Raw genomic sequence first — 13,293 nt, forward strand, 5'->3', positions numbered from 1 at the left:
TGCCACCCAGGGAGCACAGGACCTGTGCCCACACCCACACCTGGGCTCCAAGTTTCCACCTCCGCCCTAATGTCTTCTCTCAGGGGAAAGTCCCTCTCCACGTCTGGCCTTAATCCTTCCTGCTGCATGCCCAAATCCCCTTTCCTGCTTTTCTTTAGGAGACAACCCCCTTTTTCATGAAAGGAAATGAAATCTTTCGCGTTTGCTGCCTCCTCTCTTGAGCAGGGCCCCTCCACCTTCCCAGCCCTAAACCCTGCCCGGCTTGGAGAAGTTCTTGGTAGCTGCTCGCCACACCCCTCCCTGCCCAGAACTCCGGGGACACCTGCACACGCGCCTGGGCTGTGCACCAGGACTGGCGCCGGCCACACCCCGCTCGCCCGCCCTCGGGGTGGGGACCCCCGCCGCCAGCGGCGCAGCCACGACGGGGTTAAGGCTAGGGGCCGCGGGGAGGGTGGGGGCTGTGAGGGGCGGTGCGGAGCCAATAGGCGGCTGCAGAGTCCCCGAGGCCGCGAGCTGGGAGCGCGGAGCCAGGAGCCGGGAGCTGAGCGCGCCGGGCTGGGGCCGGGCCGGAGCTGAGCGGAGCGGAGAGGGAGCGCGCCCGCCCCAGCCCCGAGTCCCGCCGCCTTCCCCTCCACAGCCTGGGCCAGCGGCCACCGCCCAACCATGGAACCGGACAACAGCCCTCGGAAGATCCAGTTCACGGTCCCGCTGCTGGAGCCGCACCTTGACCCCGAGGCGGCGGAGCAGGTGCGGAGCAGGGCGGGGCGGCAGGGGACTCGCCCAGCCAAGGACGAGGGACCCCAGGACTGTGTGATCCGAGATCCCTGCCTGATCCTCCCCGAGCAGTGCGCCTCTAAGGGCGGATGCGCTCAGTTTGGGGGTCTTCCACCCCCTCCCCCACCGTGGGAGCCACACGTCCCTATCCTTGCTTCTTGGAGCCGGACAGAAGGACGAGCGCCTCCCCTAGAAGCTCATCCCCACCGGAGTCGCTCTCTGCCTCCCCAGCCCCCGGGGAGGGGGCTGCCTGAGGACACCACCCCTCTGGCCTTCGGCCTTCGCCAGTCTGGGGTCCACCACCCAGCCAATCCCGAGGGTTTCTGAGCTCTGCGGGGTCGCCGCGCCGAAGGGTCCCCGCCACCGCTGGGGAGGGTCCGGAGGGGGAGGCGGGGGGTAATGGAGGGAGCCGGGTACTGTAGGTGTAGGAGTGGAAAGAAGAGCAATAGCCCGCCCAGCGCTCTCCTAACTAGGAGCGAGCCTACGGGATCCCAGAGAGTGAGAACTCGAAGGGCTGGGGAGCACTGAGAGGGCTGGGGCTTTGGGGAGAGGGGTGGTCCCGTCTGCAGGCTGAGGCTCCCCTGGCTGCAAGTCTGGACACGTGAATCCTTTTTTCCCAACTACTGCCCTTTGGAGCGGGGGCGGGGGCGGGGGTGGCGTGGAGAGAACGGCACTGGGAAGCCACAGGCAGGGGCTTTCGAGGGACTGGGGTTCAAGTTGAGCGACAGGCAGGGGAGAAGCACTGTGCTGGCCTTTGCTCGAGGGGTGGGAGTCCAGAGCCCGGCCCAGCCTCCTGGCCTGGCCTATTTTTAGCTCTGAGCAGCCTGGCAGAGGCAGCAGCAGCCTGTGAGAGTGTGTGAGCAAGTGTGTGTCTCAGGGACAGTGAGCATGAGTGGAGAGGGTGACCACCCGGGGTCACTACTACAGCCTGTTTGCCAGATAATTGTTCATTTCTCCATCTCCTTTGTGTCCTCTGTCCATTTGCCTGGGCATCGCTCTTCCTAAAGAATATCCATTCCCACAAGGTCAGTTCCCTACTTCCCCCAACTGGCTGCCAGGGCCCTGCTGACCTCCCCACCTGAAAAAACACTGGCCTCTCAGGAGGGGCTGACAGAGTGTTCCTTCTGTTGATCCAGCTGGTTGGTAGAACTAGGTCTGGATGGGAAGGGGAAGGGAAGGTACTCACTCTCTCCCTATAACTTCAGCTTCCCAAGTGTGGGTAGGGGTTAGGTCCCTGGGTCCCCATCCTCTCTCTGGCCTGGGGGAGCCGCATCTCCAGATCTCTGAGGTGGGACAGTAGAGGGAGGGACTGTGGGGAGACCTTCAAGCTCCTGAGGATGAGGAGGGTGGAGAGCCAGGAGCATGGGGAGTGTTCGCTGGGGTCAGGAGAAAGGCTATGGTGCCTGCAGGCAGGGGACTAGCACAGATAACCTCAGAGCCAGGAAGAAAGGGCCCACGAGTGTGGAACGTGGGGGTTAGGAGTGGTTTCCAGCAGATATGCCTTCCATTGGCACAAACAGGTATCACTACGTGACACCTGCCTCAGTGTGGTGTCAGAGGAGGCAGGTGCAGTGTGTGTTGGGAGTTGAGGGGGAGGCCAGCTGGTTCCGGGGTGTAGGGGCAGAGGAGAAGGGTAAGGCCATGCTAAGGAGCCAGAGGGAAAACGAGAGCTGGGCCTTGAGCCTGCTTTTCTCTAATCTTCAGAAATCTGTCTGCCAAGCCTGAAATTTTACCTGCAGTCTAACCCCAACCCCTCCTGCTGTGTTAGCCACGTGTGCAGGCAAAAAGCTGCAGGTTTGGCAGGAGCTCCTATCCCAGACTGACAAGGGAAGGCAAAAAACGCTCCGAAGGTCTGCATTAGGGAGCACAGGGTGGCAGGGGGTATGGGGTGCCCACAGCTACCAGGTCGTTGGCGTGACAGGTTTGAAGATAAATCAGACGCAAAGGCACCAAGTGTCCTGGAGATCTGAGATTTGGGATGCGTGAAAGAAAGAAAAGAGCATAGTTCAGGTGTCTGGGAGGTGCTTCGGGAAGTCTGACTTTGTTCCCTCACCACTCTCAAGGACACTGAGTGCTTAGAAATCTTGTCCAAGGCAAGGAAATTGTCTAAGGAAGGGATCACAGAACCTGCTGCCCTTTCAAAGTCTCCCTCTCAGGTTCCCACCTCCCACTAATCCGCACCCTCCCTCTCCCTGTCTCTTTCACAGCCAGCCCCCTCCCGCAGAGCAAGAGAGAACTGGAGAGGAGTCCCCTCCTAGGAGGATGGCCCCACCCACATACAGGAAGCACACATGCCTGCCTGCTGGCACCCTGCACATTTGCACCAGGAATAGCTAGAGATGGACTCAGCTAATGTTTGTGCGGTGCACGCATATATGCGGCGTGCACACACATGGGACTGGTAGTGCCAGGAACCTTGAAATGTCACCAGAACAGAGGCCACTGGATTATCCTGAGAAACACTGCCCTACCTCAACACACCCCCATTCTGTGCATCCTATTTCTTCTTTGGGGAGAGTCTGCCTCTCAGACCGACACTGCCCCTCTTGCTGTGGCTGATACCCATTTTGGGGGCATAGAGATGGGCAGGCATCTTACCACCTTCACCCCAGATGGGAATCATACTAAATGGACACACAAAGATGGGGATTTGATCATTCAGTGTCCTCACCCTACTCTTCTTAGCTCTGAATAATTTTAGCCCCTCTCCCAGTCCCATTAGCCTTCCCTCCCTTCTGCTGTCCTGGAGGGAACTATAGGGACTCCAACCCCACCTTTATCCTCACTTCCAAGCCCCTAAACCCTCCAAAGAAATGGAAATAAACTACATGTCCCAAGAGTCCTTGAACCAACTTCAACAAGAATCAACTTTATTGGCAGCATGACAAAAGAGCAGCAACGGGAAAAGGGGCTCAGAAGCCCAGCAGTCAGCTCTTATATGTTAACTAGAGGCCTGGTGCATGAAATTCGTGCACTGGGGGTGGGGGTCCCTCAGCCCAGCCTGCACCCTCTCCAATATGGGACCCCTCGCGGGATGTCTGACTGCCGGTTTAGGCCCAATCCCACACCCCTCTCACAATCCAGGACTTCTGGCTCCCAACCACTCACCTGCCTGCCTGCCTGATTGCCCCTAACCGTTTCTGCCTGCCAGCATGATCACCCCCTAACTGCTCCCCTGCCAGCCCAATTGCCCCCAACTGCCCTCCCTTGCCGGCCCGGTCGCCCCCAACTGCCCTCCTCTGCCAGCCCGGTCGCCCCTAACTGCCCTCCCCTGAAGGCCTGGTTGCTCCCAACTGCCCTCCCCTGCCGGCCTGGTCCCCCCTAACTGCCCTCCCACCTCCAGCCTGATCACCCCCTCCCCTCCTGGCCTCTGCCTCGGCCCGCCACCATGGCTTTGTCTGGAAGGACATCCAGAAGGTCTCCCAGAAGGTCTTCCGGTCTAATTAGCATATTACCCTTTTATTAGTGTAGATTTCTTAGAATGGGACCTGAAGCTCAGGATAAGACTTTTCAGCTGACCAGGGTCCTGCCTAGGACTGCTCATTTATATTTACCATGACAAGGATTTTCACAGACATATTTCCTGACAAACCAGAAAGGCAATGTGTCCAAGGATAGGGAAAACATTAGGAAGTGAGGAGCACAGGCCAGGGAAATGCACATTCAGACCTGCCTGTTCTGTGCTGTCCCCCCAGGCAGGGTGGGGATTGAGGGGTGTTCTCTACAGGTGCTGACCCACAAAGGGTTAATGTCTGCTTGGGGGGTGGGCTGGGAGACTGAGGGAAAAGCCTTGCACCTCCTGGGTTATTTCTGACCATTGATCCAGGATGGACGGAAAGACAGTGGGCCAGAGATCGATGTACTCGAGCAGATATAACTGCTGAGATGGATAGCTAGGGCCAGGACTGGGGGAGGGGGGACTCAGATACAGAAAAGGGGTAGGGGATGCAGAAAGGGGTGGTCTTTTGGGTCCCCAACAGAGAGGGATGAGCACAGGAAAGTCCACCCTGAGACAACGGGTTCTGTGTAACAATATTTTTTGAGGTGTGCTAACTGGCTGACCTGGATTACATTGCTGAGAGAGTGGTATTGGGTGGGGCTTTGATGCCTCCACATGTACTTGACCTCTTCCTTCAGATTCGGAGGCGTCGGCCCACCCCTGCTACGCTCGTGCTGACCAGTGACCAGTCATCCCCAGGTAACCCCAGGAATGGGTCGCTGAAGGGAGTGGGGGCTGCTGAAGACAGCTGGGTCCGGTGAGGGAAGGTGAGTGCTAGATAGAAGGGCAGGTCTGAGAAGTTAGAGATCTCCTCAATTCTGGAGGCAGAAAAGTGATGGCTGGATTAGCAGGAGGATTTCCTTTGCTCTGGGAAGATGGAGCAATGCTAGGAAGGGGAGAGAGACCACCTGGTTCCTAAGCCCTCGGGAATTGGGTGGTCAACTGAGTGCTGGTTGCTTCGCAACAGCCTTCCAGGTTTCTCCAGCAACTGAGATGCTGCTGCCCCCACCCCCAGAGGCTATGACAGCTGTGCGGGGGAGGGACCGCCTCCATCAGCTATCTTCACAGCCCCCAGAGGGGAAAGGGAAAGTTAGAAAAAGCTCAAGGAGCAGCTGGCATTCTGGTCACCAGTGTCCCCATCAAGGTCTGGGGAGAGAGCAAGGTCTCAGGGAATGTCATGGGGAGCTTGACACGAGAGTGGAAGAGAGGTGGTCATGCTTATAAGCTAGCCAGGAATTCAGGATGCCTGAGTCTCCCCTTGCCTCCAACTAGTGAGAATGATTGCACCTTCCTGGCCCCTGCACGGGATCAATTTGCTATTCTTTTTCCAATGTTCCCTCGTATGCAGCAAAGGGACACAAATCCTGGAACCTCCAGGTCTGATGCAAGGATGTAGACACAGATAAACCCATAGGGTCAAGGACAGGATTAGATGCAGGGGTAAAGCCAGCCAGCAGAGCAGGAGGAAGCTGGAAGGAGAAGGCCAGGGGCAACCTCCAGGGCTAACTGCCTAGGGGCAGATGTGAGGGACACATCAGGAAGGAGGTGACTGCAGAGGCTCTTACCCTTGGAAGTCAGCTCCATGGGGACCCTCTGATCTCCCATTCTCATCACTTTCTCCTTTCCCTGTTCCCCTCAGAGATAGATGAAGACCGGATCCCCAACCCCCTTCTCAAGGTGAGCTGGCCCCTCCCACTCAGCCCAGCCCAGGGAACCCACAGACTCAATAAGGGATTATTCCTCAGAACACTCCATCTGCAGAAATGTTGAGTTCCTCGTCCCTGTACCCACCAAATGTGCATGTACACACACATCCCAACATGCCCCCCACACGGTCTCCTTGCTCACCATTGTGGGAGCTGGAGAAGCAGGAATTTTCTTTCTCCACTTTCTGAAGTCCACACCTACCCCCAATTGCAATCCAAAAGCATGACAAGGCAGAGGAGGCAGGTGAGAGAGCCAGCACCCACTGTGTTCTGTCCTTCACAGTCCACTTTGGCCATGTCTCCACGGCAACGGAAGAAGGTGACGAGGACCACACCTACAATGAAAGGTTTGGAAGATCCTTCCCATCTCTTTTTTTTTCCCCATCACCATTTATCCCACATATATCCTCTTTCACCTCTGCCCACCCCCAATTCCTCCCATCTCTTTCTTCCCCTCTGTGCCTGAGATTGTGCAGTTGACCTAATGCCCCTTTGGAAAGAATTCTTGAGAAGTCATTAAGCCTGTATTATAGTGGGGTTGTTGTTAGACAAACTGGAGTTGGCTTCCAGCTCTGTTTCCCAACTAGCTGAGTGGCCTTCTTAACCTACTGAGCCCCAGATACAACCTCACTACAGCAGTTAAGCTAAAGAAAATATGTGAACTCACCCTGTATAGGGTGTAACACATAGAAGTTACTCAAATTTTTTTCAATTATAGTTGACATTCCTTATTATTTTATACTAGAGGCCCGGTGCACAAAAATTTGTGCACTCGGGAGGGTCCCTCAGCCCGGCCTGTGCCCTCTCGCAGTCTGGGACCCCTCAGGGGATGACCACCTGCTGGCTTAGGCCCGCTCCCCGGGGGATTGGGCCTAAGCTGGCAGTCAGACATCCCTCTGGCAGCCCAGGAGCCCTTGGGGGATGTCCACTTGCCAGTGGGGACCAGGCCTAGTTGAAGTCGGACATCATTAGCACTGCTGAGGAGGCTGGAGAGGCTCCCACCACCACCACTGTACTGGCAGCCGTCAGCCTGGCTTGTGGCTGAGCAGAGCACCCCCTGTGGGAGCACACTGACCACCAAGGAGCAGCTCCTGCATTGAGCATCTGCCCCCTGGTAGTCAGTGTGTGTCATAGTGACCAGTCATTCCCAGTCGCTCTGCTGATAGGGTCCATTTGCATATTACCCTTTTATTATATAGGATAGAGGCCTGGTGCATGGGAGGGGGCCAGCTGGTTTGTCCTGAAGGGTGTCCCGGATCAGGGTGGGGGTCCCGCTGGGGTGCTTAGCCAGCGTGGGTGAGGGGCTGAGGGCCATTTTCAGAGTGGCCACACCCCCTTCAGGGTGGGGGTCCCTGCTGGGGTGCCTGGCCAGCCTGGGTGAGGGGCTGATGGCTATTTGCAGGCTGGCCACAGCCCCCAGCCACCCAAGCTCCCAGTGGAGGCTGGCTGGAAGCAGGTATCTAGGAATTATTTAGCTTCTATAATGGAAACTTTGTTGCCTTTTGTGGAGGCCACAGCCGGCTAGAGCAGGCAGGAAGCTTGGCTTCCTCCATCACCGGGGCAACCAAGCCTCCTGCTTGCTCCAGCTCCGTGGCTGCCAGCCGCCATCTTGGTTGGGTTAATTTGCATATAGTCGCCCTGATTGGCTGGTGGGCGTGGCTTGGGCATAGCAAAGGTACGGTCAGTTAGCATCTTTGTCTTTTATTAGTGTAGATTGGTTTCAGGTATACAGCATAGCGGTTAAACATTTATATAATTTATGAAGTTATCCCCCCGATAATTTCAGTACCCACCTGGCACCATGCATAGTTATTACAATATTATTGACTATTTCCTATGCTGTATTTTACATCTCCGTGACTATTTTGTAACTATCAATTTGTACTTCTTTATCACTTCACCTTTTTCACCTGCCCTCCCCCCAAATCCCCTCCCATTTGGCAACCATCACTTTATTCTCTGTATCCATGAGTCTGTTTCTGTTTTGTTTGTTCATTTATTTCTTTCAATTCCATATGTAAGTGAAATCATGTGATATTTGTCTTTATGTGACTTATTTCATTTAGTATAATATTCTTTAGGTCCACCCATGTTGTCACAAATGGTAAAATGTCATTCTTTTTTATGGCCAAGTAATGTTCCATTGTGTATTTGTACCACATCTTTATCTAATCATCTATTGCTGGGCACTTAAATTGCTTCTATATCTTGGCTATCCTATATAATAAAAGGGTAATATGCAAATTAACCCTAATGGTGGAACAACCGGGAACAATCAGTCGCTATGATGTGCACTGACCACCAGGGGGCAGATGCTCAATGCAGGAGCTGCTCCCTGGTGGTCAGTGCATTTCCACAGGGGGAGCACCGCTCAGCCAGAAACTGGCTCACGGGAGCTTCTCCCACCTCCGCAGCAGCACTAAGGATGTCCGACTGATGGCTTAGGCCCGCTCAGTGAGGGAGCAGGCCTAAGCCATCCGTCAGACATCCCCTAAGGGCTCCCGGGCTGCCAGAGGGATGTCTGACTGCCAGCTTAGGTCCTATCCCCAGGGGAGCGGGCCTAAGCCAGCAGGTGGACATCCCCCGAGGAGTCCCAGGCTGCCAGAGGGATGTCTGACTGCCAGCTTAGATCCATCTCCTGGGGAGCAGACCTAAGCTGGTAGGTGGACATCCCCAGGGGGCCCCAGTCTGCAAGAGGGCACAGGCCGAGCTGAGGAACCTCCCCCCCCCCGCCCCACCCAGCAAGTGCACAAATTTTCATGCACCGAGCCTCTAGTTGTAAATAATGGTGCAATGAACAAAGGGGTGCCTATATCTTTCAAATTAGTGTTTTATATTTCTTCAGATAGGTACCCAAAAATAAAATCTCTGGGTTGTAAGACAGTTTCACGTTTAATTTTTTGAGGACCCTTCATACTGTTTTCCACGGTGGCTGCACTAATCTACATTCCCACCAACAGTGCAAGAGGGTTCTCTTTTCTCCACATCCTCACCAACACTCATTGTTGGTTGATTTATTGATGATAGCTATTCTGACAGGTGTGAGGTGATATTTCATTGTGGTTTTTTTTTTTAATATATTTTATTGATTTTTTACAGAGAGGAAGGGAGAGGGATAGAAAGTTAGAAACATTGATGAGAGAGAAACATCGATTCAGCTGTCTCCTGCACGCCCCTTCCTGGGGATGTGCCCACAACCCAGGTACATGCCCCTGACTGGAATCGAACCCGGGACCCTTCAGTCCACAGGCCGACGCTCTATCCGCTGAGCCAAACCGGCTAGGGCTCATTGTGGTTTTAATTTGCATTTTTCTGATTATTAGTGACATTGAGCATCTTCTCATGTATCTATTTGTCATCTGTATGTCCTCTTTGAAGAAATGTCTATCACATTCTCTGCCCATTTTTTAATTGGGTTGTTTGGGGGTTGTTTTTGGTGTTGAGTTGTATGAGTTCTTTGTAAATTTTGGATAGTAACCCCTTATCCGATGTATCATCGGTAAATAACTTCTCACATTCAGCAAGTTGTCTTTTCATTTTGTTGATAGTTTCCTTTGCTGTGCCGAAACTTTTTAGTTTGTAGTCCCATTTGTTTGTTTTTTCTTTTGTTTCTCTTGCCTAAGTAGATATATCAGAAATATGTATATATATATATATATATATACATATATATATATATGTGTGTGTGTGTGTGTGTGTATATATATATGTTAGAGAGTTTATGCCTATGTTTTCTTCTAGTTTTGTGGTTTTGGGTCTTACATTTAAGTCTTTGATCTATTTTGAGTTTATTATTTTATATGGTGTAAGAAGGTGATCTAGTTTTGTGGGGGGGGGTGTATTTTTTTGGGGGGGGGTGCATGTATCTGTCCAGTTGTCCAGTTTTCCCAGCATCATTTATTGAATAGGCTAGTTTTACCCCACTGTGTGTTCTTGCCCCCTTTGTCATATATTTATTGACCATATAGGTGTGAGTTTATTTCTGGCCTCTCTATTCTTTTCCATTGGTCTGTGTGTCTCTTTTTATGCCAGCACCATGTTGTTTTGATTTCAAATATTTTTTACTCTAACTTGGTCTTTTCTCCTGCCCCCAAAGGAGACCAAGTATCCCAACAAGTTAGAGCCTTTTGTTCTTAAAGGCTCTTCCCTACACCTTTCTTATTGTTTAAAAAATAAATGTTTTTATTGATTTGAGAGAGAGAGGAAGGGATAGGGAGAAAGAGAGAGAGAAACATCTATGTAAGAAAGAAACATTGATCGGTTGTCTCCGATACGCACCCCGACGGGAGGTCAAACTTGCAACCAGGGTATGTGCACTGACTGACCTGGAATTGAACTAGCAGCCTTTTGGAACAATACTCAACCAGCTGAGCCACGCTGGCCAGGGCACCTTTCCTACCTTTGAAGGAAATATGTCTTATTGTCTAGCTTTAGTCCCTCCTAATTGCCTAGCGAATGTCCCTCCTTGTTCAGATCTCAGGGCATGGCAGTGTGTGATGGCCATTTAGCGTGGATGTTGAAGTTGAGTGTTCACAGAGGAGGCTCTGGGCAGTCATGTCCAATGTTCCCTCCCTTTCTCTGCATCCCCAGAGCTTCAGATGATGGTTGAACATCACCTGGGGCAACAGCAGCAGGGAGAGGAGCCTGAGGGAGCCGCTGAGAGCAAAGAGACCCAGGAGACCTGCCCACCTGAGACCACAGACACAGAAGCGGAGTCAAGACTGGGCGCCTCAGGGAAAGCACAAAGTACGTTCCAGCCCAGGAGGAGGCAGCCTATTGTGGGGAGGAGTCTAGTAATAGCCAGAAACTATCTTCAGAATATGGAAATATCTGCACGTATTGCATGTATTTGCATCTCTTCACCTTTCCTTACCAAATGACCCCAACCCTTCCCAACTGGCCATCAGAGCTCCCTGTTGTGGCTGAATGTGGGGAGCCCATCATAATGGGCACAGCATTCATAGGCTAGAGTCCCAGCTCTGCCCCTTTCCCAGCCCAGAGGCCTTGAGCAACTTAACCTCAGTCTATAAAATGATAATGATGGTGCCTGATTCACTGGTAGTTTGTGAAAATTAAATGAACCTGCCCAGTAACTGGCACATACAAAGCATGCAATGAGTGGAAACTGCTGGGGGTACTGTTAATACATGTCCATAGTCCCTTATCCCAATTATTCCAGAAGTCAGAATTTTTCCAATTTTATGAAGGTGATACAGTATGTATATTGTATATTATATAGTATCCCCAGGAGCGCACCCTATAATCAAACACATTAATATTTCTACAGTGAAATGAACTGTCCCACTAAGTGGGATAACTAGACTATAAATAGCTTCATCAGTTTAGGTCAGATTTAGCCACACATTGAGATTGTACCCAAATTTAAAAACTTTTTTGGAGGTTTTTCTTTTCTTTTTTTTATTTTTGGGAAAAAAAATTTAAACATAGTGATTCTATAGTAGAAATTGTAATCAGAGAAAACCCTGTTGGTCTTGGCCGATTGCCCCAGCTTGGTCTTGGCTCCTCTCGGGTCATTGGAGTATGGGGTGGGTTGAGCACTGCCCTCTCTACCAGCCCTCATGAATACCACCTCTCCTCCCACCCTCATTTTCCCTCCTTAGAGCTTGCAGAATCCACCCCAAAAACTCAGGAGAGGGGCAGTGAGAAACCCAGCACAGAAGAACTCTCAACCCATATACCACCACTGGGTTCCCAGGGAGCCAACTCGGTAAGCTGCCAAGGCTGGGCTGTGGGTCTATAGGAGAGCAACTGTGTGGAGAAAGGCGAGGGCTAAGATCTGGACTCAGGGAAGGGGGAACAGAGCACCAGCTTTAGTCCCTGAAGAGCTAGTCTCTATGGCAAGAGAATGGACAAATGAGAAGCTGCAGCAGAAGGGACTGAGGTTACCAGGGGTGGGCAAACTTTTTGACTCGAGGGCCACAATGGGTTCTTAAACTGGACCGGAGGGCCAGAACAAAAGCATGGATGGAGTGTTTGTGTGAACTAATATAAATTCAAAGTAAACATCATTACATAAAAGGGTATGGTCTTTTTTTTTTTTTTTTTTTAGTTTTATTCATTTCAAACGGGCTGGATCCGGCCCGCGGGCCGTAGTTTGCCCGCGGCTGGGTTAGACTCTGAGTTAGGACTTCCAGCTCCTGGAATAGGTGATGGAAATAGACCATGGATTTTCTGATAAAGGGCATTTGGAACCCTCAGCTGTCCAGGCTGATGAGCAGTGGACCTGCCTGGAGTGGAGGCATTGATGGAATAACCCCCTGAGCTGCGATGTTACAGTCCTCCCTCCCCTGCGTAGCCTGGACAAGGGGCAGGAACTGGTGTCAGACATCAGAAATTAGATACTTGACTAACAGGATGGTTGGGCAGACCAGCTCAGGAGGGGGCCTCTCACTCACCCTTTCTTTCTGCCCCCTTTCCCCACAGCAGGTCTGAGAGTGAAGGAGAGATCCTGGGTACAAGCCTGCAGCTGGGAGTGCGTGGACACTGGATTTGTTTCTTATTTCTTCACTTTGGGGAAAATCTCTTCTTTTTAAAAAGTGATAAATTTGGTGTTAGATCCTTGGTATTTCCCTTCTTTCCCGACTTGGAGAATCTTTTCCCTCTCCCCTCTTGTCCTGCCCTCTCTACCCTGTGCCCAGTTGCCAATGGGCAGGACACTTGAGAAGGGGGTTCTCCATCCCTGCCTTACTTGCTGCGGGAAGAGGAATGGGGGTCAGATAGACGGGAAGACTAAATTCCAGGGTACCAAGAGGAAAGAATGACCCCAGGTTCTCTTTTCCTATTGAAGAAGGGATATCGCCACCTGGCGGGCTTCCCTGCAGCTGCGAGCCTTGGAGCTCTAAGGCCAGCCTAACTGTGACTTTGTGTGAGCATCATCTGCTGGACAAAATGGGGAACTGCAGCCTGGCGCGGCCCGTGGGAAAGAGTGGGTGGTGTGTTGTGTGGATGCCTCCTCGCCTGCCCTCCAAGCTTCGGTGATTCCCAAACTTCCACCTGCGAGGAGACCACCACCCCTATTCCAACCTATTAGCAAAGGTGTATTGAGAATTCGGTGGCTATTATCTAAGAGGTCCTTGCTGGGAATTGGGAAGGTCACTCTGCCCCTTGTCCTAGACACCAAGGGGCCAGGGTAAAAGACAAAAGCTGAGCATAGGTGAGGAAACTTCCTCAGACCCCAAAGCCAGGCCTCTCCTGCCCACTGCTTTTGATTTTTCCAGGTAGTGGAGGGGAGAAGGAAGGAAGGAAGGAAGGAAGGAAGGAAGGAAGGAAGGAAGGAAGGAAGGAAGGAAGGAA

At 52.3% G+C, this 13,293-nt stretch overlaps 1 protein-coding gene across 2 annotated transcripts; it reads left to right on the forward strand.

Annotated features, from left to right (window-relative positions):
• The first annotated feature begins 475 nt into the window (after nucleotides 1-475).
• PPP1R1A (protein phosphatase 1 regulatory inhibitor subunit 1A) lies at nucleotides 476-12,561 on the forward strand. Of its 2 annotated transcripts, none has more exons than XM_070410069.1 (7): nucleotides 476-747; nucleotides 4,912-4,972; nucleotides 5,913-5,950; nucleotides 6,263-6,326; nucleotides 10,570-10,725; nucleotides 11,601-11,707; nucleotides 12,427-12,561. In XM_070410069.1, the coding sequence occupies exons 1-7, from the start codon at nucleotides 664-666 to the stop codon at nucleotides 12,430-12,432; spliced, it is 516 nt and encodes a 171-aa protein (XP_070266170.1). In that variant the 5' UTR covers nucleotides 476-663; the 3' UTR covers nucleotides 12,433-12,561. The 2 variants fall into 2 exon arrangements, with proteins under 2 accessions (XP_070266170.1, XP_070266169.1); XM_070410068.1 differs by having other exon boundaries at nucleotides 479-747; nucleotides 12,424-12,561.
• Nucleotides 12,562-13,293: the final 732 nt, after the last annotated feature.

This window comes from Myotis yumanensis, unplaced genomic scaffold, assembly GCF_028538775.1.
Source record: "Myotis yumanensis isolate MYYU_CA2020_CCGP unplaced genomic scaffold, mMyoYum1.0.hap1 SCAF_3, whole genome shotgun sequence".
In the NCBI taxonomy this organism is placed as follows: Eukaryota; Metazoa; Chordata; class Mammalia; order Chiroptera; family Vespertilionidae; genus Myotis; species Myotis yumanensis.